This window comes from Eutrema salsugineum, unplaced genomic scaffold (genome assembly GCF_000478725.1).
Source record: "Eutrema salsugineum unplaced genomic scaffold, Eutsalg1_0 scaffold_10, whole genome shotgun sequence".
Taxonomy (NCBI): domain Eukaryota; kingdom Viridiplantae; phylum Streptophyta; class Magnoliopsida; order Brassicales; family Brassicaceae; genus Eutrema; species Eutrema salsugineum.
In genome coordinates this window covers 8,020,585-8,041,503 of record NW_006256908.1, presented here as the reverse complement: position 1 = coordinate 8,041,503, position 20,919 = coordinate 8,020,585, and the positions used below count along the sequence as shown (strand labels likewise).

General features: G+C 39.7%; 6 protein-coding genes across 8 annotated transcripts; 3 read left to right on the top strand and 3 right to left on the bottom strand.

Moving 5' to 3' along the window:
• Positions 1-68: 68 nt before the first annotated feature.
• LOC18027223 lies at positions 69-6,414 on the bottom strand. Of its 2 annotated transcripts, none has more exons than XM_006410600.2 (9): positions 6,279-6,414; positions 2,514-5,534; positions 2,340-2,399; positions 1,756-1,908; positions 1,305-1,465; positions 1,073-1,220; positions 861-983; positions 661-748; positions 69-479 (listed from the first exon to the last, which is right to left on the bottom strand). In XM_006410600.2, the coding sequence occupies exons 2-9, from the start codon at positions 5,379-5,381 to the stop codon at positions 280-282; spliced, it is 3,801 nt and encodes a 1,266-aa protein (XP_006410663.1). In that variant the 5' UTR covers positions 5,382-5,534; positions 6,279-6,414; the 3' UTR covers positions 69-279. The 2 variants fall into 2 exon arrangements, with proteins under 2 accessions (XP_006410663.1, XP_024016795.1); XM_024161027.1 differs by lacking the exon at positions 6,279-6,414 and adding an exon at positions 5,745-6,249.
• Positions 6,415-6,798: 384 nt separating this feature from the next.
• LOC18027222 (bifunctional purine biosynthesis protein PurH) lies at positions 6,799-10,164 on the top strand. 2 transcript variants are annotated; one of them, XM_006410599.2, is made up of 12 exons: positions 6,799-6,982; positions 7,076-7,175; positions 7,266-7,341; positions 7,448-7,544; positions 7,746-7,848; positions 7,975-8,108; positions 8,211-8,388; positions 8,486-8,643; positions 8,782-8,991; positions 9,056-9,403; positions 9,486-9,612; positions 9,818-10,164. In XM_006410599.2, the coding sequence occupies exons 1-12, from the start codon at positions 6,863-6,865 to the stop codon at positions 9,967-9,969; spliced, it is 1,803 nt and encodes a 600-aa protein (XP_006410662.1). In that variant the 5' UTR covers positions 6,799-6,862; the 3' UTR covers positions 9,970-10,164. The 2 variants fall into 2 exon arrangements, with proteins under 2 accessions (XP_006410662.1, XP_006410661.1); XM_006410598.2 differs by having other exon boundaries at positions 6,849-6,982; positions 7,057-7,175.
• A 112-nt stretch (positions 10,165-10,276) lies between these two features.
• LOC18027221 (urease accessory protein D) lies at positions 10,277-12,044 on the top strand. The gene is made up of 8 exons (XM_006410597.1): positions 10,277-10,375; positions 10,468-10,533; positions 10,619-10,693; positions 10,818-10,862; positions 11,002-11,235; positions 11,392-11,474; positions 11,592-11,760; positions 11,901-12,044. Exons 1-8 carry the CDS (start codon positions 10,277-10,279, stop codon positions 12,012-12,014), a joined length of 885 nt encoding a protein of 294 aa, XP_006410660.1. The 3' UTR covers positions 12,015-12,044.
• A 163-nt stretch (positions 12,045-12,207) lies between these two features.
• Positions 12,208-14,223, top strand: LOC18027072 (pentatricopeptide repeat-containing protein At2g35030, mitochondrial). The gene has a single exon (XM_006410596.2). It carries the CDS (start codon positions 12,250-12,252, stop codon positions 14,128-14,130), a length of 1,881 nt encoding a protein of 626 aa, XP_006410659.1. The 5' UTR covers positions 12,208-12,249; the 3' UTR covers positions 14,131-14,223.
• Positions 14,224-14,267: 44 nt separating this feature from the next.
• On the bottom strand, positions 14,268-18,287 carry LOC18027071 (UDP-N-acetylglucosamine diphosphorylase 2). The gene is made up of 15 exons (XM_006410595.2): positions 18,040-18,287; positions 17,822-17,876; positions 17,548-17,699; positions 16,837-16,876; positions 16,564-16,656; positions 16,363-16,475; positions 16,197-16,271; positions 16,048-16,087; positions 15,872-15,954; positions 15,702-15,779; positions 15,424-15,567; positions 15,212-15,279; positions 15,008-15,122; positions 14,751-14,907; positions 14,268-14,536 (listed from the first exon to the last, which is right to left on the bottom strand). Exons 1-15 carry the CDS (start codon positions 18,229-18,231, stop codon positions 14,439-14,441), a joined length of 1,503 nt encoding a protein of 500 aa, XP_006410658.1. The 5' UTR covers positions 18,232-18,287; the 3' UTR covers positions 14,268-14,438.
• A 258-nt stretch (positions 18,288-18,545) lies between these two features.
• LOC18027070 (thioredoxin O1, mitochondrial) lies at positions 18,546-20,320 on the bottom strand. Its single transcript, XM_006410594.2, has 6 exons — positions 19,881-20,320; positions 19,611-19,676; positions 19,460-19,510; positions 19,287-19,366; positions 18,941-18,985; positions 18,546-18,822 (listed from the first exon to the last, which is right to left on the bottom strand). Exons 1-6 carry the CDS (start codon positions 20,134-20,136, stop codon positions 18,724-18,726), a joined length of 597 nt encoding a protein of 198 aa, XP_006410657.1. The 5' UTR covers positions 20,137-20,320; the 3' UTR covers positions 18,546-18,723.
• Between the last annotated feature and the right edge of the window lie 599 nt (positions 20,321-20,919).

Below are 20,919 nucleotides of genomic sequence, written 5' to 3'. Positions count from 1 at the left end.
GTCAAAAAAAAATATAAAATAGATTGACAATTTATTGAAAGAAAGACTCCCGAGTACAGAAAAAAGAAGAGTCAAGTCCCTTTGTACCAAAACCAATCATTTACTTACACTCAACAATGATAATGGCTATACAAATATGAATATGTGCTTTTAAGGTTTCTTGTACAAATCAACACAGTAGTGTTTCACCTTGAAACGAACACTCTCAAATCCGAAAGAAGCAGAAAGGATATATTTTATACACAAAACCATTTTTTTTTTTACGAATAAACAGATAGATTACTTGTGGATTTGGTGGTTGGCGGCGTGCGCTTTGGTCTGGGCCGCAGAGGAGGACATGGTACGGAGACGTCTGGCTATCTCCGGGAACGAAGGTCGAACAAATGGGTCAGGAGCCCAACACTGCTCCATTAGCATCCTCCATTCCGGGTCACAGTAGCTTGGCACGTTTGGTCTCAATGTATTATTCACTATGCCTCCTACAATTTTTTTTTTTATTCACAGAAGCAACAAATGGTTAAAAGATTCACACTACCATTTGATTACGATTTACAGAAAATTGTAAAGCCAGTACTGAATGTGCTGCCTAATTGTACGACACAACCTTGTAGGTGAAGAAAAGAAACGGAGAGAGAATGAGAGAAGAGACAGGCAATTTACCGATTATTGCCCCGTAATGCATATTGGCGTAGGGTTCCTCACCAGTAAGAATTTCCCACAAGACGATTCCGAAAGAGAACACATCAACCTGTGAGTAAATGATGTATCCACGGAGAAACATTAGAAAATTCAATAAAAAAAAACTGATAGAAACTGTGTTCATCTTCCAACAACTAATTTAAGAGCATTAGGTTTCATACCTTTTCAGAAACTTTGCTGCTGCTGCCACTAAGTAGCTCGGGAGCCATCCAAGGGAGGGTTCCCCTTACACCGCCAGTGACCAAAGTGTTTCTTTTTATCTTTGACAGACCAAAATCACCAACCTGAATAAACCAGCATCTTCTTTGTTACAATTACAAAACAGTATGACAATGTTGCATCACTATGTTCTCCAACTGTACTAGAAAATCACCTTGCATATCGGACGGGCAGGATCCTTTAAGTTGACAAGCAAGTTGTCACACTTTAAATCGAAATGCACTATGTTCTTTGAGTGCAAATATTCCATCCCAAAAGCTGCATCCATTGCAATGATAAGTCGCTTACGGCGATCAATCTGCCTGTAATTTCCCAAATGTGAATTGGTATACAGCTAGAGTTGCTTTTAGGAAGCACGGAACCCGACGAGCTGTGTAAATAGTTACCTGTTGCTGAGCAGAACATGTCTAAGAGATCCATTGACCATGTACTCTGTCACTGTAGCTAAAGTTCCTCCCGGCCCATCTTTCACTACGCCGTAAAATGCCATAACATTTGGATGATGAAGCTTCGAAAGAATTTCAGCTTCATGCCAGAACTCCGAGGTCTGAAATTTTCAGTCACTGGTTGGTGAAACTGGAAATAAAATTAAAGTAATGCACTTTCTCGAGAGATTCTACAAGCATAGCCAACTTGTTGCATATAATAATCATCTAATAACCGCTTCAGGCAAAAGAAAAACGGACAACAAGAAGCTCGGTTCTGCGGTCAGATAGTATTAGTGTTTTCTACGAGTACCCTGTAGCAGACAAATAATGTGATTTGGGAGAACCACGGGGTGGCAAATGTACTTATATAAACCTCAGACACCCCAACTCCTTGAGAAAGAAAGCTCACCAATCTCTCTTGTTCAGATGAACGACCAATAAAACAGCTCCTTTTTATTCGCTTGATAGCAACATCAGTACCTCTCCATTTTCCATGATAAACAGTTCCAAAGGTACCAGAACCAAGCTCCTTCAGTTCTTCCAAGTCGTCATTTTTAATGACCTGGAACAGAAAAATACATGGATGCAATCATTTCATTTTTCTCTATCAGTGAGAAAACCAGGAGCAAGATTGACAATAATAGATTACTAAAGCTCCAATGATTTCAGCTGCCACTTGGGATATGAACTACTGTAGTCTAGTCTATAAGCACCATACATTATGCTGTTTCTACAAAATTCCTTAAAACAAGAAAATACCAAAAACAGAAAAGACAGCTAAAGCATGTATTGGAAAGTCATAACTTCGTTGCTAGAATATGTGTATTACTAATGAGTAATACTTCATTGTACGAAAGCCATCTTTTAAAATCATCCAAACAATTATTCAGTCCCTCGGATGTGATACTGTTCAGTTCAGTAATCGATTGTGGAGCAAATGCAACACCTTGTAAACATGTTAACTTGTTAACCCATAAACTGACAAATGCATACCTGCAGAGACCTGATGCTACTGTCCGCGGCCACAAGGTCAATAAGAGGAACTCCAGTATTCTACATACCCAAGTTTTATAGAAATTATAAAATAGTTGAAATATGTTTTTTTTTTTGCCAGTAGAGAAACTTTTTAAAAAATTTTCATATATAGGTTGAAAACAGTAAGCGTACCACAGTTGCATCTGTGCTTTCAGCACCTTTGGACTGTGACTGACCGTAATCTTCTGGCGTGTCTACTGTGTTCGAATCAGCTACAGCAGTGGTAGACACATCCGGCTGGATATCTCCTTTAAAGTGGATTTGTAGATTTAACTGAGTTGGAGCAACTTTCTCAGACTGCAATGGTGGGTAGCTATAATCAATAGGAACTCCGTCGGTGTTAGTAAGGGAAGTGGGAAATCCAGGGTGGTCCTGATCCATAAGGGATAGATCCTTCCTCTCAAACTCACCCTGTGCTAAATTTCGAAAATACGACCAATTTTTAGGGTCCAGATTCTGAACATTTAAACTCACTCCACCTCCTTCAGCATGCAGTGGCCCTAATCCAGGGAGGTTTAGAGAATCTTTCGCTTTCAATATATCAGTAAGAAAATCACGAGGAAACCTATCATTTATATCGACAACTATATCCCCGTTCTCAATGTGTCCTAGTGAAACAGCCTTGACTGAAGTCTCTGGCTGACTTACGTGCTCCGGCGCATTAGGTTCCAAGTTTCTCGTTTCAAACTGTGAGATACTACCCTCGACTGTCCAGAGGCTTTCAGGAGTTGGTCTTATTGGTGCGGTAGAGTAAACATTCTGGGACTCCATATTTGCTTCCGGAAAAGTTTCAGCTGACTCGCTGATAGGCAGGAATGCATCTGAAGTTAGTTGAGCCATAACAAATTGAGAACCAAGGGAATCATCAGATTTCGACAAACGACTAGTTTCTGCTGGATCACGAAGAGTGCGCTCAGAATGAAAAACCCTTTGATGAATCACAGGCTGCTCGACATTACTCACATTAGATGAATCACCATCTGAAGTAACCAGCCCAGATGCAGAGAATCCTCCAGGCAGACAAAACTGATTGTCCTGATTGATTTTCATGCCTTCACTTGCTGTATCTAAGGCAGCTGTTTTCGGGACATAGTCCTGGGATGCTCTAAGACTTCTTTCTGAATAAACAGTGGAAGTTGGATCTGGGGTTGAACTGGATATTTGCATGGAAATAGGAGCTTCTTCCTTGAGGGTGTGATCTGGGACCATAGAATCACTAGAAACAGAGGAGATGGAATACTCACTGACCTTTGGGGTGGAGTGTTCTCTCCTCATCTTTGGCTCCTTTGCAGAAGGATTGTTCTCAACATGGTCCTGGGATTTTTTAAGACTTTTCTCTAAACAGGCTGAAGAACTTGGACCTGGTGTTAAATTGGATATTTGTGTGGCAACTGGAGCTTCTTCCTTCAGGACGTGATCTGGGACTATCAAATTACTCGACTTAGCGGAAACAGTATAGTCACTGACCCTTGGGTTTGAGGCTTCTCTCCTCATTGTTGGCTCCTGTGCCGAAAGATTGCTCTCAACAGTAGATACATTAGCAGGATCATAACTTTTCTGAAATGATTCATCTCTTCTCATTTTGGTCTCTTTTGATGAAGCTTCTGGATCTTGTATATGAAAGATCTGCTCCTCATGCAAAATTCCTTGCTCAGGTTTGTGTGGGTACTGAGGCACCAGACTTTCAAGAGGTGTTTCAAGATTTACAGAATAAGGGACATAATGAGGCTGTGATTGAACATGCAAAGGAGCAGACCCCTTCTCATCTTTATAGGCTATGCTTGCCATGTGAGCTGACGTGTAAACTTGGTGGTTACCAAGTCCGGTGAAGTGTGACTGCTGTCCTAGATAAGGCTGTGAAAGTGGCTCATTTCCAGTAGAAAAACCTGTTACAGGTTGAGAAGTTTGGCTCGCTGATAAAGATTCATTACCTGCCAAGGGAGGGACCGAAGCTAATGCTGGTTCTGTGGCGGCTCGACTGATCTCAGTATCATTATTCCTTTGAAGTAGTTCATCCAAATTGTTCCCGGGAGCACTTATTCCAAGGGAATTTATTCGTGAACTTCGATTCATCCCATTGACAGCAACAACATACTGAACCTCAGAATCACCCTCTGCGGCTTCCAAACCAAACTGACCCTCCTCTATATCACTGCTTGAAAACAAGAACATCCTGGGCTTCTCAGATCCTCCATTACCAAACACATTGCATTCCTCCATCATGTTTTGTAAATCCTCATCAGAAGATACAGAGACTAGGGCATCGAGATCCTCGCCTGGCAGCTGATATTTTATGGTACGTGCTTCAGGGAACATATCTGACATTTTATGCATGAGTTCTTGGAAAGAAACAGCCTTGCCAATCCGTATGATACGCGTTTCACCGCCTACATATCTAAGTTTCTGATCTCTGGGGCGGGGTATGATTTTACCACCAAAACTACATAAGAACTTCGCCTGATTCAAAGAGCTATCAGAAGCTCTAGAAGAAAGCCTTTGACCAGTATCATTTTTTGAAGAAATAACTGGGGCTGACTGGACCAATTCATGATAGCTCTTATCTTCAATTCTAGAAGGGGGTTTCCTCTCTTGCTCAAAGGTATGACGTTTTTCTGCTGTGTTAAGCACTGTGGTGTTAGAGTCACTCTCCGACATCGGAAGAACCATTCCCATAGCATTTAAGTTAACAGAAACAGGCCTACCAGTAGGCTCACCATACACATTTGGGATGAGTTGCGGTTTCATAATTACCCTATCTCTCATAAACTCAAAAGCAAATTCTTCACCAGTCTGTATCGAGTAGTTCAGCACTGGCCGAGCTGGGGTCGAAATAGCATAATCTGGAGGTCGTACATTGGTGTTAATATTAGTTGACGAATCGTGGGAAAACCTTTGATTCACGGAGCCAAGCACCTCATCTCTATGGTCAGGGGCAGTATACCGAACGTGTTCATAACCCTTTGCTTGATCCATGTTTTCTTTGTCAAGGTGTCTATCCATCTAGTTCATCAGCTCCATCGAAGAGACTTGGAGGTGACATATTATGATCATGGCCCAAGTCAAATCTTTGCATACGCATCCTTCGTATATACTTACGGTTTTGGCTGCAGAATAGGACTTCTAACACGAATAACTCAAACTCTCATGAGCTGCCTGAAATGGGAGAAGAGAAAATTTAACTAAAGCATCGAACATATTCAGGGAAAAAAGAGAAAAGCACAGTAGCTAAACTCAGGACTGGAAACAGCTAGAATATTCCCTTAGCCATCCCGGTCACTTTCGCTATATAAACCTATAAAAATCACTACAGAGCAGAGACAGATCATGCCGAGCAAACGCATATCTAGGAGTAATAGTGCATACTAGTTTCATCCATGAAAGTAGCTGAAGTGTCTACTCTCCTGAGGGTTTCAACTATCTAACGCACAAGAATCTGCCTTGTCTACAAAACCACAATTAAGTAGCATGAATCGCTGAACTGAAATAAATCGACTTCACCTAACTATTAGCGAACCCACTCTATCTCCCACAAAAAAAAACACCAACGGATCAATATATGGAGCTCAAAACAAAATCAAATCAAGTCCGAGAAATAAGAGTCCCTGCAAAAAGTTTTGCCTAAAATCCCAAACCTCAAACTAAACAAATACGCGTTTCTGGAACAAAAACTGAGCTAAAACCTCTAGACCCAACAAAAACAAAAGCCGATCGAGCTCAAAAACCCACTGAAACTCTGAATAATGCAAGATCTGAGTATCATTAGGATATACACCCAAAATTCAAGCGTAAACACATCGGATCCAGAGATTTTCCAGAGTAAATGATCAGAAATAAAAACAGCAGAAACCTAAACGAAGACGAGTAAGAAAGAAGAAGAGAAGTTGAGCAAAGGCTTACCAGAGAAAGCGCCACCAGAGACTGATGGGTCCTTAGTTTGACGATCGATGAGTTGGAGGAGAAGACAAGTCCTTAATCTCTCTTCTAATTTGGACATTCCAAATTATATTCTTCAGAGAAAAAAACTGTGCGTGCCAAAAAAAAATCGATATGTAATTATTATTGATATTCATTCTGAATAAATCGATCATTTACACGTAAGAAACTTACGTCATCTACATATGATAGTCTTTGTATAATTTACCATTCCGATCCAATAAAGTTTTATTTTTTACTAATTGGTTGCCACTTTTGCTTAAGTTAGTAGTTAATGAGGCCATTTTGGGGGAAACAAAAAGCTTTTTCGAGATATTCCAGGCGAAATTACAGGTGTAATCTAACTGTCAAAGCCATAATTAATCAATAGAATATTTCCACCTGACGCAAATAAAAATATTATTAGATATTTTCATAAGAAAATTATATCCTTAAAAAAAATTATTCCGCAAAATCTTACGTTTAAAAAAAAAAAAATCCGCAAAATCTTAAAAACCTAAACAGAGCCAAACACTACTACACTCACACTGTTGCGAAATCAAACAGCTATGCTCAGCTCCGCCGCCACCGCCACCGCCACCGCCGCTTCAGTGAGTTCTCGCTCCGGTGAATTTCTCTGCGGCTTTATTCGCAGGAAAACGGTCGCGTCTTATCGTCCTTCACAGCCTGTGAGTTCTCGTCTGTGTGTGGACTCTGGTCTTCGTGTCTTTGTTTCACGTTCTGCTAAGCTTTATAAGAATAGTGGAATTTTCTTTGAGCAGGTCTACTGTACGTCGCTTCGTCCGAGTCTCGTCGCGGTTCGAGCCATGGCGGAGTCTCAGACAGCTCCGAGGAATCCGCCGCACTCCTCGAGCTCCTCTGGTTGCTTTTTTGTTTTGCTGCAATTTCGTATTCAGAGATTTCGATTTCAATTACCGCTTTCTAATTATAATCTTGGCATGTCTGCATCAGGAAAAAAGCAAGCTTTGATATCTTTATCTGACAAGAAGGATTTGGCTTCTCTTGGCAACGGTCTGCAAGAGCTGGGGTATGTTTTCTTCACAACTCTTTAACTTAGAATTTGAGTTCTCTTTATATCGTAAATGTATTATCCGTTTTAAATGATTCCTTTTTCATCTTATATATGGACGTAGATACACTATTGTTTCTACTGGAGGAACTGCCTCTACTTTAGAGAATGCTGGAGTCTCTGTGACTAAAGTGGAGACGCTTACTCATTTTCCAGAAATGGCAAGTGATTTTTTTTTCTTCTCTTAAGCTCGTGGCTGTTACTTAAGTTTTGATCCTGTGTTCTGAATTCTGATTAATACTTCTTCAAAGATTTTGTCAAAATGAATTGTGACTTTTTTCAATGACGATACCGTTGTTTTGTTAAGTTTGGTATATTAATCTTAGTTCTCCTTTTGTTATTTTTGTTTTCTTGTCGAAAAGCTTGATGGCCGTGTGAAGACTTTGCACCCAAACATCCACGGTGGTATCCTTGCTAGAAGAGATGTGGAGCATCATATGGAAGCTCTTAATGAGCATGGGATAGGTGGATTTTGACGTTTGATGTTTCCTCTATTTTCTAAGGTTGAGATTAAGTCATCGGTAGTGTCTCCTCTATGCTAAACTGCTCTTTTGCTTCTTCTTTCTTTTGTATTCGATCATTCGATGACAGGTACATTTGATGTGGTGGTTGTCAATTTGTATCCATTCTATAGCAAAGTTACTGCTCCTGGTGGGATCAGTTTTGAGGATGGGATTGAGAACATCGACATTGGTGGTCCTGCTATGATTAGAGCAGCCGCTAAGGTAATACATATATATATATATATATATATATATGCATGTGAGAGTTATTCTTTATGTTCATTTCAAGATTATAAATGTATTTTTTTCTATGTTGTTGGACAGAACCACAAAGACGTTCTCATTGTTGTTGATTCAGAGGATTATCAAGCTGTTTTAGAGTATCTCAAAGGAGGACAGAGCGACCAACAATTCCGCAGAAAACTTGCGTGGAAGGCTTTTCAGCATGTTGCTGCTTATGATTCCGCGGTTTCAGAATGGCTATGGAAGCAGACTGAAGGAAGTATGCTAAAAATAAACTTGTGTTCTAAAATCATGATATCTTGTCTGTCCACTGGCAATTGGCGACTTACATTGATTGATATTCATGGCTTTCGCAGAAGAGAAGTTCCCTCCCAGCTTTACAGTTCCGCTTTCACTTAAGAGTTCTCTTCGTTACGGTGAAAACCCTCATCAAAAGGCTGCATTTTATGTTGATAAGAGCCTTGCTGAAGTGAACGCTGGGGGTATTGCCACAGCGATTCAGCACCATGGAAAGGTAATAATTATGTACCTATCATAGTCGTAATTTGTAAAAGTATGTTACTTTCAGTTTTTGGTTTTGGTTGAATCTATCAGTAATCATTATCCTCACTTTTCCAGCCATAAGATAGTCCTTTTTTCTTTCTGTGAGCAGGAAATGTCATACAACAACTATCTTGATGCTGACGCTGCGTGGAATTGTGTGTCAGAATTTGAAAATCCGACATGTGTAGTCGTGAAGCACACAAATCCGTGTGGTGTGGCCTCTCGGGATGATATTCTTGAGGCTTACCGGCTAGCTGTAAAAGCTGACCCAGTTAGCGCCTTCGGTGGTATTGTAGCCTTCAATGTTGAAGTCGATGAGGTAAATAAACTGGTCTTGTCCCATAGTGTATTCAACTGTTTAGTGATCTGTTATATGTCTCTAGGTTCTGGCAAGGGAGATCCGAGAGTTCAGGAGCCCAACAGACGGAGAAACTAGAATGTTTTACGAGATCGTGGTTGCTCCAAAGTACACTGCTAAAGGTCTTGAAGTCCTCAAAGGGAAATCGAAAACTTTGAGGATCCTCGAAGCTAAAAAGAATGACCAAGGGAAGCTATCGCTCAGACAGGTTGGTGGCGGCTGGTTAGCTCAAGACTCAGACGACATAACTCCAGAAGACATCAGTTTCAGTTCTGTCTCAGAAAAAACTCCAACTGAAAGCGAATTTGCAGACGCTAAATTTGCCTGGCTTTGCGTTAAGCATGTCAAGAGCAATGCCATTGTGATAGCTAAGGTTGGGAGTTTTTTTCTCTCTGATTCCCTTTTCTTTTTCTGTTTCTATAAATTAATCTGATTGTTGGTTTCTTTGGGTGAAGAACAACTGTATGCTAGGGATGGGAAGCGGACAGCCAAACCGAGTAGAGAGTCTGAGAATAGCTTTCAGGAAAGCTGGTGAAGAAGCCAAAGGTGCTGCCTTGGCCAGTGATGCATTCTTCCCATTTGGTACTCTACTTCTTATTCTACATAAACCATTCTTCTGTTTGAAATGACTCATCCATCAAATCAACGGATTTGTTCTCCGATCTGAGTAGTACATTTGAAATAGTTAAAGATGAACCAGAAGGGCCAAAGCCTGTAATGCCGAAAATTCACTGGTATTGCAGAATGTTTTCTAAGTTTAGGTTTGTTTTTCTTGTATGAATCACAGCATGGAAAGATGCTGTGGAAGAGGCCTGCGAGAAGGGAATAGGAGTGATAGCAGAACCTGGAGGAAGTATTAGAGACCAAGACGCCATTGATTGCTGCAAAAAATATGGAGTCTCTCTGCTCTTCACCAACGTTAGACATTTCCGCCATTGATGATGGGATCATCAAATTTTGCTCTTATAAAACATCAAAGAGATTCTGAAGAAGAAAAACCCACCAAACAAAAAAAAAGTGGGAAATGTTGTAACAATAATTCGAGCTCGTTCGACTTTTTTGTATGATTAGAACATGAGATCTGTTTGGTCTGATAAATGTGTTCTTGAATTTGACAATTTGTTGACCCAAAAATCATATTTTTCTCAACACCCAAAAACTGAATTGGATGTGTATATATATCTATCCAACTCAAATTAGAGAGAGAAAGTCGACGACAGTGGATAGAGAAAGAGAGAGAAGAGAGATGGCGACAGGGAAAGTGGTGATAGAGAGAGTCGGAGGAAGATCTACGGCTACGAGTTGCTTCTCTAAGTATCCTCTTAAGTTCATACTTCCTGGCAAGGTCTCTCTCTCTCTCTCTCTCTATGAATTATCTATTCAAAGATTCAGTTGTTAGATTCCCGATAGTGAAAGGCGAAACTGAACTTATTTCAGGTAGCTCCTGCCGGAACTGACGTTGTCTGGATTTACAGCATCACCTATGGCGGCGGCATTGTCTCTGTATCTCCCTCCTTCTCTCTCTCTCTCCTGTCTCTCACTGAATTTGTCAATCGAATCAAACAAGTTCATGCTCAATTTATGATAGGGAGATTCGATTTCATGTGAATTCACCATTGATGATGGATGCACTGCAGTGCTTACAACGCAGTCTTCTACTAAGGTTGAATCAAACATTCTGTCCTTAAATTCAAATTAGGTCCTTTTTATCAATATCTCTTTGAATTGGATACTAATCCTACTTGGTTGATATTTTGGCGACTTGTATCTTGTGATTTATCATACAGGTATACAAGGCAATAGGATCAAAGTGTTCTGAACAAACACTGGAAGTAATGTTTCCCTCACATTTCTGCTAGAATCATTTGAGCTGTGCTGCAATAGAATAGGACCCTTTTCTTTGATTCCTGCTCCTGATTGATCTTTCCCGGTTTGTGATAGAAAGTGTTTTCATTTCGTTGTGTACAGTAGGCGAGAATCGGGAGTGAAGCTCTTTTGGTTGTGATTCCAGATCCAGTGACTTGCTTCTCCACTGCCCGTTACTATCAGAAACAGTTGTTTAGATTGGTTTCAGACTCTAATCTAGTTCTCGTGGACTGGATCACAAGCGGGCGTCACGCAAATGGTGAAAAATGGGATTTCGAGCTCTATAAGAGCATTAACAATATCTACCTGGAAGATGATGAACCTTTATTCCTTGACACAGTAATTACTAATCTCATACCCACTTTCAGATTTATAGAGAGAACTTTTTACCTTGACCAAGTAAATCCCTTCTTGCAAATCTTGTATGTAGTATCTATAGAACATTCATGACTGAGAGATTAGACCTTACTTTGGTAATGGTTTTGTTTACTGCAGGTGCTACTAGAGAAGAGGAGCATCCAAAGCATAGCCGAACGGATGCAAGACTATCAGGCCATAGCAATGGTCATACTCTTCGGGTAGAATTCGTGCTTTCTTCATGTACTAATACTTGAGAAGAGATAAGAGCACATATTATTATTCTCTATGAGAAAAAAAAATGGATATTTGCTTAATATGTTTGGCAATGGATCAAGGCCAAAGCTGGGGGAAATCCAAAAACAAGTCCAAGAAAACGTGAAGAATATGATGTCGGAACAGTTACAGATATCTTATGGTTCTCGGAGACACAATTCTGAGTCAAGCTCTCGAAGTGGCTTCATGAAACCAGAGTTCATAGCTTCCTGCAGTACTTTCGGCCCTGAGGTTAAATACCATGCTTTGTTTCCCACTCTCTAAAGACCTAAATTCTAATTTCTTACATCAATCAAGAAACCATATATTGGTCATATACTCGTATATTCATGGCTAGACTTACTGATCAATGTTGGTGTAAACTTTTGCAGGAAAAAGGAGTTGTGATTCGAATAGCTTCGGATTCTACAGAGTCAGTCTACAACTTCTTGAGGCAACAATTGGCTAAGCTGGAACCACTTCTTGGTCAATCTCCCTATGCTTGACTCTTTACTTTTCTTTTAAGTGATTCCCCAAAAAAAAAAAAAAAGAAAAAAAAAACAAAGATAATCCACTGAACCGAACAAATGGATGTTACAGTTGGGATTAAACCGAACGGAGCTTGTTTTTAATTAGTAGGGTTTATTGGAAAATTAGTGAGCCCTAGTGTTCTGGGTCTGTCTTCATCTTCTTCAAAGCATACATTTTTTTTGTTTTTCTCTCTCTGCAATTTTCTAGCTAATGCAATCTCGCGCATGGTCGCGGCTGAGAAGTTACTACATAAGAGCATCGGTACTACCCATATCAGACCATGTTAGATCCGAGCGACTATTTAATCTCGTACGTTCGATTTCGTCTTCCAGCCATTCCCGAATCCCAAGACCCGAATGGCTGATTAAGAAACTGTGCAAAGAAGGTCGAATCGCAGAGGCACGAAAGGTGTTCGACAGATTACCTCAGAGAGATGAGTACACATGGACTGATGTGATCACTGGTTATATTAAGCTTGGGAATATGAGAGAAGCTAGAGAACTGTTCGATAGAGCGGATGCTAGGAAAAATGTGGTGACTTGGACAGCCATGGTTAGTGGGTACTTGAGAGCTAAGCAGTTTTCTGCGGCTGAGATGCTTTTCCAAGAAATGCCAGAGAGAAATGAAGTTTCTTGGAATACTATGATTGATGGGTATGCTCAGAGCGGGAGAATCGATAAGGCCCTGGAGCTGTTTGATGAAATGCCTGAGAGAAACACTGTTTCTTGGAACACACTGATTAAAGCGTTGGCACAGCTTGGGAGGATACAAGAGGCAATGAATCTATTCGAAAGAATGCCTACAAGGGATGTCATTTCATGGACTGCTATGGTCGATGGATTGGGAAAGAACGGTAAGGTAGATGAAGCGAGACGAGTTTTCGATTGTATGCCTGAAAGAAACACCATTTCTTGGAATGCAATGATCACAGGTTATGCACATAACAATAGGATAGAAGAAGCTGACCAACTCTTTCAAGTGATGCCCGAAAGAAACTTTGCTTCATGGAATACGATGATCACAGGGTTTATACGGAACGGGGAAATAAACAGGGCATGTGGTTTATTCGATCGGATGCCTCAAAAGAATGTTATATCCTGGACCACGATGATTACAGGGTACGTGCAAAACAAAGAAAACGAAGATGCGCTGAAAGTTTTCTCAAATATGTTAAGGGATGGCTGTGTTAAGCCAAATGAAGGAACTTATGTGAGTATTTTAAGCGCATGTAGTGACATGGCTGGGCTTGTGGAAGGGCAGCAGATTCACCAGCTGATATCTAAGTCAGTCCACCAAAGGAACGAACTTGTGACTTCAGCGATTATTAACATGTACTCAAAGTGCGGTGAATTGATTGCCGCCAGGAAGATTTTCGATGCCGGGCTAGTAAGCCAAAGGGATTTAATATCATGGAACAGTATGATTGCGGTTTATGCACACCACGGACGTGGAAAAGAAGCAATTGAAATGTATGATCAGATGAGGAAACACGGTTTTAAACCAGGTGAGGTGACCTATCTGAACTTGCTATCTGCTTGCAGCCACGCCGGGTTGGTAGAGAAAGGAATGGAGTTCTTTGAGGAGCTCGTGAGAGATACGTCACTTTCTCTGCGAGAAGATCACTATACGTGTCTTGTGGATCTCTGTGGTCGAGCTGGTAGATTGAAAGATGTTTTGAAGTTCATCAACGGTGTCGATGCTAAGCCTTCGAAATCTGTCTATGGAGCGCTCTTATCCGCTTGTAAAGTACACGGGGAAGTGAGTATAGCTAAGGAGGTAGTGAAGAAGGTTTTAGAAACAGGTTCGGATGATGCTGGAACTTATGTAATGATGTCTAATATATACGCGGCGAGTGGTAAAACGGTGGAAGCTGCATTAATGAGAATGAAGATGAAAGAGAGAGGGCTAAAGAAACCGCCGGGTTGCAGTTGGATTGAGATCGGGAAGCAGAAGCATAATTTTGTAGTTGGAGATTTGTCTCATCCTCGGTTTGAAGCTCTTGATTGGGTAGTATCTGTTCTTAACAACAAAATGAGGAAGAACAAGAACATGACTTCAGAAGCGGAAGAATATGAGCTCTTGTGTATTTGAATTCCTTTCTGCATACGGGAGAGTACTTTATCATTTTTTCCGTCTGATTTGATAGTTTAACATACTGAATATTCTCCCATTCATTGTTCTTGGTTATATAAACCTGTTGGGTGTGTCAGGTTTTGTTATTGTTCCAATAAAGAAGAGTATAACATATCCAGCATTGAAAGAGACTACTATCGACTACATCCCTCTCTCCTGCCCGATTAAGTTCATATATGGAGAACAAACTCAACAACAAAAACAGAAACAAAAGAGAAACAAACCAAAAAACAGAAACAAAGAAGATGGTCAAAGAAAAAAAAAAATCAGAGGGAGATCTCACATGGTGCGTGAAACGTTCTTCCCCTACAAATGGCTTCTAGATTTTCTCCCGCGTACGAGCACAGCGGTGACACTTCCACACCTGTTTTAAGTTATGATCGTTACATAGCAATGCTCAATCTACATTTCCTTTTGCCTTTCGTTTGGATTTTTCAGTTTAGAAATATAACACACTGTATTGGAACCAAACTCGGTTCCGTTTGATTAGATTTTTAATTGAAGTTGGGGCGTCAGTTGTTTTTCCGTTTAATTTAGTAAAGAAAACAAATGAAGATATGAGTTAAATAGATGTTTACCAGTTGCATATAAAGGAACGGAATGTGTTAGAAATCCACCAGCAGCTATGACCCAACGTGTGTGCAGCCGCAGAACCAAAAGTCTCGCGCTTTCTGGCGTGTCGAAGTTCGACCCGTTTGCATTCTTCACCGGTGCAAATTCTTCCTCCCTCAACACCTGCAAAGGCAAGAAAACACGCAGAAACAAAACAAAAAAATTGTAATCTTTTACAATTAACTGAACGCAAGTATCGGTTTTGATGGTTTTCATAAGATACCTCGAAGAGTGCAGTTGAAGGAGCATACGGAAAGCAATCAAATATGAACTGTTCTAATTTCACTCCCTCTGTGAAGCCATTTATAGACGGTATCTTCTTCTCTGCCACATGGTAACTGCAAGAGTTCTAATATCAGATATTATGAATATGTTAAATATTTTCGTATATATTGCAGGATATGATTACAGTAGAAGCATCTCTCACACGCTGTCTTTTTCCAGCCCATTCGCAACTTGATTAAGGAAATCCAGAGTGAACATGTGTAAGCACACCTGTAAGGGAAACATCGTTTTCTACTTACATTAGAAACTCAAACACATGAAAGTTTAATAAAAACACTCACTGTCTTTGCAGATCCGAAAAAAAAAATGATAGTAGTATAACTTCGAAAGCATGTGAAAGAGAGAGAAGTTTACGTTACTCCAGCAGAATTGAAGACGTCCGGTTTGTTGATTAGTTGCAGAAGCCATAGACTGGTCCAGCTCTGTGTACTCTACTACAGTCAGAGGTCCACCTTTCCCCCTCCTTACAAAGACGCCCACCTTTTCCTGTGGATACGCCTGTTTTTCATGACAACAAAGCTTCCCGCTTAAAACTTGACTGTGATTTGTCCCAGGATAAAGTAATAGCAAAAAGGTAAAATTAAATCTAAAATAGCGTATTGAACAAATTAATTAGAGAGGTATCTGAAAACCTTGCGCACTACTTTTGCAGCAGAAGCTGCACCTTTGTCGATGAAGTATCCCAGAAAGGACGGATCAGCTACTCGAACCTGCTTTCCAAGATTTCTGTTTGTTGTTCTTATAGTCGAAAAGAATAGAGAAATTACGTGATAAAATACTTGAAAGCACTGAAAGAGCTAACCAGAACATTGTCAACACCATAGCAGTCCACATACTTAATCCCCTTGGAAGCCATATCTTCTAATAACCTTGAAGACTTTAGAGCTGAAAAAACATACATAACTTTCTGATCAGAATCAGAAAATTCTGGAAATACTATTTCCAATAACTAAAGCAGAAGCTCTAGAGGATAAATACCTGCATAAACTCCCCCATTCCCATCCGGAGCCTTGGCTAGCTAGTCACATAGAATGAACGTCATAAGGTTAGTGTCTTAAGGATAAAGAAGTAACTGACTATAAACCTCAAGAGCCAGCGTCTAAGTAGCTTGTTTTGAAGACACATACACTATAAGGTGTCTCCATGATAAACTTTCCATCCTTCGTAACGCAAGGTAGGGTTCCTTGTTGGAAAAATGTGACCTACAAAGAGCGGGATCGACATTGGTCTCGGAACAAAACGAAGGAAACAATAGACATGAAGCGAAAACGATATAAACTAGAAGCCTCTTACCTGATCTGGCTCAAGGCCAAAATACTTGTGACTCTCGAAGAATTTTTGTGTTGGCTCGTGAGTAAATGGACTTGTCATTATATACCAGTGTATTGTAACTGGGCGAGTTGGACCTGTTGCAGGACAAACGTTATTTGAAACAAGGTATCGAAAAATGGTATAGTTGTACGGATAAATAGGATGTAGAGTTCTGAACTTTACCCTCACTCATTGCCTGAGCAGCAAGCCTTTGGACACACAAGATCCTCTCAGCTTGAATCTGAAAAAGTGACTTTCCGGATGGCAGTCCGATATCTGAGATGATAAAACTATTATGGTAAGGTAACAAACTAAACCGGTAACAGTCAAAACAAGTCATGTTATAGAATGTTGCATTCGCTAAATCAGAAGAATCTAAACTTGCGAAGGCAATTTGCAACAGTGTATAGAAGATGGACAGCAGAAAAAAACAAAACTGAAATGAGAAATACTCACTATAACACCCTTTCGGATCTGAACTTCCAAGTCTTGTTCCCTGCAATTATTTTTGTAACCAGATCATTTCATGAGCATTTCTGTTGATGGACGTACTAACAAACACTAAAATGTGCATTGATGTGGTAACTAAAATCTATTCGAAAGTAGTCTTATCCAAGTCTCGTTAAATTGGCCAACTCATCATACAATTGCAGGTGATAACACTTCCTTGTGGATATTCAGATTGATGAAGGTATTAAATGCTGAAATAAATGAAATCAATGTAAATTGGGAAAGAAGATTACAGGATCCTATAAAGCATCTTTCAGGTCACGTGATAACCATTCTTTTTCATTATTAGGTACTCAGATATCTAGAAGAAGGCACCGACGGGTTAGATTTTATTAAAGAACTCATGATTACTCATGTAAATGCCTTTATGGCCTCTTTAGAGAAACCGCACTTATCAAAATAAATCATTTCAGACCCAAGCTTTAGCAATTATTTAAGATAAATGCATTATTTGAGTATGTAGCAAGCATTATTTCAAAATCATCTCCAACCATAATCCGAGAATCATTAAAATCTTCTCACCAATACACTGAGTGCCTGATTAGAACTTAACTAACCCAAGAAAAAGGTAAAATCAAAGAGTATGACCCAGAGAGACAGATCAATGTTTTATATTCAAAGCAACACAATACTCAAGAAAACAAATAATTAAAGTACCTGTCCACCAGATAAAAGCAACACACCCAATTTCCCTTCATAGATCGCCTTCAATCCCATTTTCCACCATTTTTCTCTTTCTTCCTTTGTTCTTTCCTCCACCGTTGACACACAACTCTCCGGCGGTGCCTCTATTGCCGCCGCTGGCAACCCTAATGAGGTGAAAACAGAGTTCCAATTAGATATCCATGAAGGAAAATACAGAAACGAACTGACTATATATGCATGTCAAGAGGCTGCAACGAGAAGGTAAACAGAGGTCAATAGATAAAACCTTGAGAGTGAAGTGAGCGTCTGATGATCCGATCTATTCTTGGAAGATCCAAATTCTGAAAGACAATAACACATCACACTTCAATAATCTAATCAAATACGAAATCGAGCCAATGATTCACATTATTTTGCAGAAAAAAAAACACTACAAAACTTCAGCTAATTAGCTGAATAGAGAATGCTCTAACGAAATCTGGAATTGTGTCATTGACGATTTACCTCGATATCTCTGAGGAGGAGATCTCGCTCTTCCGATGAGAGTTCTTCCCAGAGAGCGAAAACATCTTCCTGTCCATAATCCTTGAGCCTTTCCACCAACGCCTGATGAGATGACGCCGTCGACGGAGGAAGAGGCAGCATCGTCGTCTCAGCCGCAGTTCCAATCGCTATCTCCGTTGTTGGCTCCTTCATGATCGTCGTCTATCGACGTAATTCTCAGTCCAAATGAATCTTCTATTCGTTGTTTGGTTTTATAGCACCGAAAGGAAGATACGCGAGAAGAAGGAATACAAAGAATCAAATTAATCAAAGAGTAATAGCATTAGTAAATGACCATAAAACCCTTCTTCCTAGTCTGCTTCATTCGTCAAGAGTCCTACGACAATTTTGTTGGCCTAACTCTGAAATTAACTTTCAATCCTCTGACATTTCCATACACAACTAAGCATATACCTTTTTACTGTAATTCGGATAAGAAAACAAAAAAATATCTGTATATCGCCGAATTAAAATGATAATAAGAGCTGCCTGGTAAATAAATTGGGAGAATATTATAATTTGAACAAAGATTTTGATTTATCAAAATAAATTTCATTAGATAGAGCTTAAACATAATTCATTTTAATGAAATGCTCCCAATTTGGACAACTATTCAACACGTCGCTATGTAGAATGGATTGGTCTTCACTTATAGAGCTGTTCCATGAGATTCTTCAGCTTAGTGACATCTGCACCCACGACCTCGGCTTTCTTCGAGCCTTCTTTGAAGAACTGCAGTGTTGGCTGCATCATAAACGTCCATGAGATTGATATAAAAGAAAAATGCTCATTTCAACATGAGTTATTCCGCTGATTGTTCAAAGTAGATTATGTTTTGGAAAGAAAGAGTAATGAAGCTCACCACAGCCGCGATATTCAACTTGCTAATAGTGTTTGAAAGACCGCCCTACAAATACGAAGGAAACGATATCTTTGTTAACTAGGCTTTTAAGCGGACATTTATGAGAAGAGAAGATCGTGCAAAGAGCGAAAAGGAAGCTCAAAAACTGTATCAAAATTATTCGCTAACTCAATCACATAGAGGGGTATATACAACATTGACAAACAGAGTGTGGCGACTCAGGTTCTATACAGTACACACCAAATAAACTTATCCTTTGGTTAAAGCTCGGAACAATGTAATCACAAATACCCAAAGAAAATAGACATATATGCATGGAGTTAAAAAGCACAACATTTTAACATACCTCATCAATGTCGACTTTATACGTTGTTACATCAGGATACTGTTTACTGAGCTCCACGATTACAGGGGCGATAAACCTGCCTGAAGTCAAATGAAACACCAACTAATAAAGCCACTCTCAATGAAGATATTTACGGAGAACCAAGCTCACTTTCTAAAGAAATAATAACATACATGGTCCACACCAGGCGGCAGTGAAATAGAAGACTGACGGTAAAGATCCATCTGAATACAGATAACGTAGAGATTTGAGAGACAACATAAGCAACGAATTCACTTAGTGTGAAGTTAGTAAGAAGCTAAAACGCATCCCATGATGTTTTACCTTGAGCTTTGCTCAATGCATTGATGAACTCTTCCTCTGATTTCACTATAACAACACCATTTTCACCTATAATCGAAATTGCAGGGCCATGTTAACTTCTGACAAAGAAACGTTTATTTGATTACCATACAAGACTCCAGCATTATAAGCCCAAGCTAATTTCTCTGATCAATCTCGTCGTTATTCAACCAAAAAACGAAGCCTAGATCATATACTCGGTGCAATGTCAGATAAACACACATGAAGTAGCAGAACAAATTGAGCAATTACCTCCCGGTGCCGAACAGAGGCTTCTCCGGCGGGGAAGGGAAGTGTTGGAGATGTTAAACTCGACGGAAGCGCCAAAGGTGGAGGCAGAAAACAACGAGTTTCTATAGATCTGTGAAGGAATCGAGTTTGGGGCCAAAATAGCCGATTGGGCGGAACTGGACAACGCGGAGGGTCGCGACGAGAGTGTCGACGACGACCGGAGGGTGGAGAAGCGGCGCTGCAAAAACTGACGGACGATCGACAAATTTCCCTTCATATTCGCAGGTTAATTGATGAACACTCGAGCTTTTAGATGATTTAGGGTTTTTCGAAATCCGATTGTAAAGGTTTGGTATTTCCTCTTTGTTTCAGCTTCTCTTCCCGTCGCTCCGGGAAACTTGAAAGAAAAAGTTTGGTAAATTCAATTTGCAAAATGACCAACATAAAATTAATGAATTCTAAATCAGCCCAAAATAAAGACGTTCTTAGTTTATACCCAAAAAACGATGTCTTTCTTTAACCAAACGATGACTAAGATTTTGGATGGTGTCCATTGTCTGTTTTGTGGGCTCAATTGCTCCGAATGACTCCATGTTTTATCAATGTGTATATTTAGTCCAGATCAAATCCGAGTTAAGAATAAAAAATTAAGAGGTTTTATAACAAATTTATGACATTGTATGTAAGTCAACGATGATGATGGCGATGTACATAGAATGATTGGATTTTCAATGGTATTTTTGTTCTTTCTTTCTAAATTTTATCAAATCAACGATATGTGTTGTCACGACGTACCTCATACTCAATTGATTATTTTACCTTTGTTGGAAGCCAAAAATTATTACTAGATGCCTACCACCATACGACTGAAACTTAAATACCAAAAAACTACAAACACATGAAAATTATCATCATCTATAACTAGATAAGATCTTCTAAAATAATATATAGAGATATAAGTAAAAGAAAAAAGCTTTAAACCTTCAAATGTTTAGCTATTAATGGTTTATTGTCAAAAATCTTGCAATTAATTATAAAATCAGGTAAATCTTTTTTACTA

Bases quoted from the DNA above. Each gene is read 5' to 3' on its own strand.
- LOC18027223 (XM_006410600.2), bottom strand. From the start codon at position 5,381: ATGGATAGACACCTTGACAAAGAAAACATGGATCAAGCAAAGGGTTAT. The intron at 1,466-1,755 runs GTGAGCTTTCTT...TGAAAATTTCAG, and splicing joins CATCTGAACAAGAGAGATTG to ACCTCGGAGTTCTGGCATGA. The intron at 749-860 runs GTATGAAACCTA...ATTTACTCACAG, and splicing joins GCAGCAAAGTTTCTGAAAAG to GTTGATGTGTTCTCTTTCGG.
- LOC18027222 (XM_006410599.2), top strand. From the start codon at position 6,863: ATGCTCAGCTCCGCCGCCACCGCCACCGCCACCGCCGCTTCAGTGAGT. The intron at 7,342-7,447 runs GTATGTTTTCTT...ATATGGACGTAG, and splicing joins AACGGTCTGCAAGAGCTGGG to ATACACTATTGTTTCTACTG. The intron at 8,992-9,055 runs GTAAATAAACTG...ATATGTCTCTAG, and splicing joins TCAATGTTGAAGTCGATGAG to GTTCTGGCAAGGGAGATCCG.
- LOC18027221 (XM_006410597.1), top strand. From the start codon at position 10,277: ATGGCGACAGGGAAAGTGGTGATAGAGAGAGTCGGAGGAAGATCTACG. The intron at 10,376-10,467 runs GTCTCTCTCTCT...AACTTATTTCAG, and splicing joins AGTTCATACTTCCTGGCAAG to GTAGCTCCTGCCGGAACTGA. The intron at 10,694-10,817 runs GTTGAATCAAAC...TTTATCATACAG, and splicing joins CAACGCAGTCTTCTACTAAG to GTATACAAGGCAATAGGATC.
- LOC18027072 (XM_006410596.2), top strand. From the start codon at position 12,250: ATGCAATCTCGCGCATGGTCGCGGCTGAGAAGTTACTACATAAGAGCA.
- LOC18027071 (XM_006410595.2), bottom strand. From the start codon at position 18,231: ATGAAGGAGCCAACAACGGAGATAGCGATTGGAACTGCGGCTGAGACG. The intron at 16,088-16,196 runs GTATGTGTCTTC...CTATGTGACTAG, and splicing joins TCATGGAGACACCTTATAGT to CTAGCCAAGGCTCCGGATGG. The intron at 14,537-14,750 runs GTAAACATCTAT...AACTTAAAACAG, and splicing joins CGTTCCTTTATATGCAACTG to GTGTGGAAGTGTCACCGCTG.
- LOC18027070 (XM_006410594.2), bottom strand. From the start codon at position 20,136: ATGAAGGGAAATTTGTCGATCGTCCGTCAGTTTTTGCAGCGCCGCTTC. The intron at 19,511-19,610 runs GTAAAACATCAT...ATCTGTATTCAG, and splicing joins TGCATTGAGCAAAGCTCAAG to ATGGATCTTTACCGTCAGTC. The intron at 18,823-18,940 runs GTGAGCTTCATT...TTTATGATGCAG, and splicing joins AGTTGAATATCGCGGCTGTG to CCAACACTGCAGTTCTTCAA.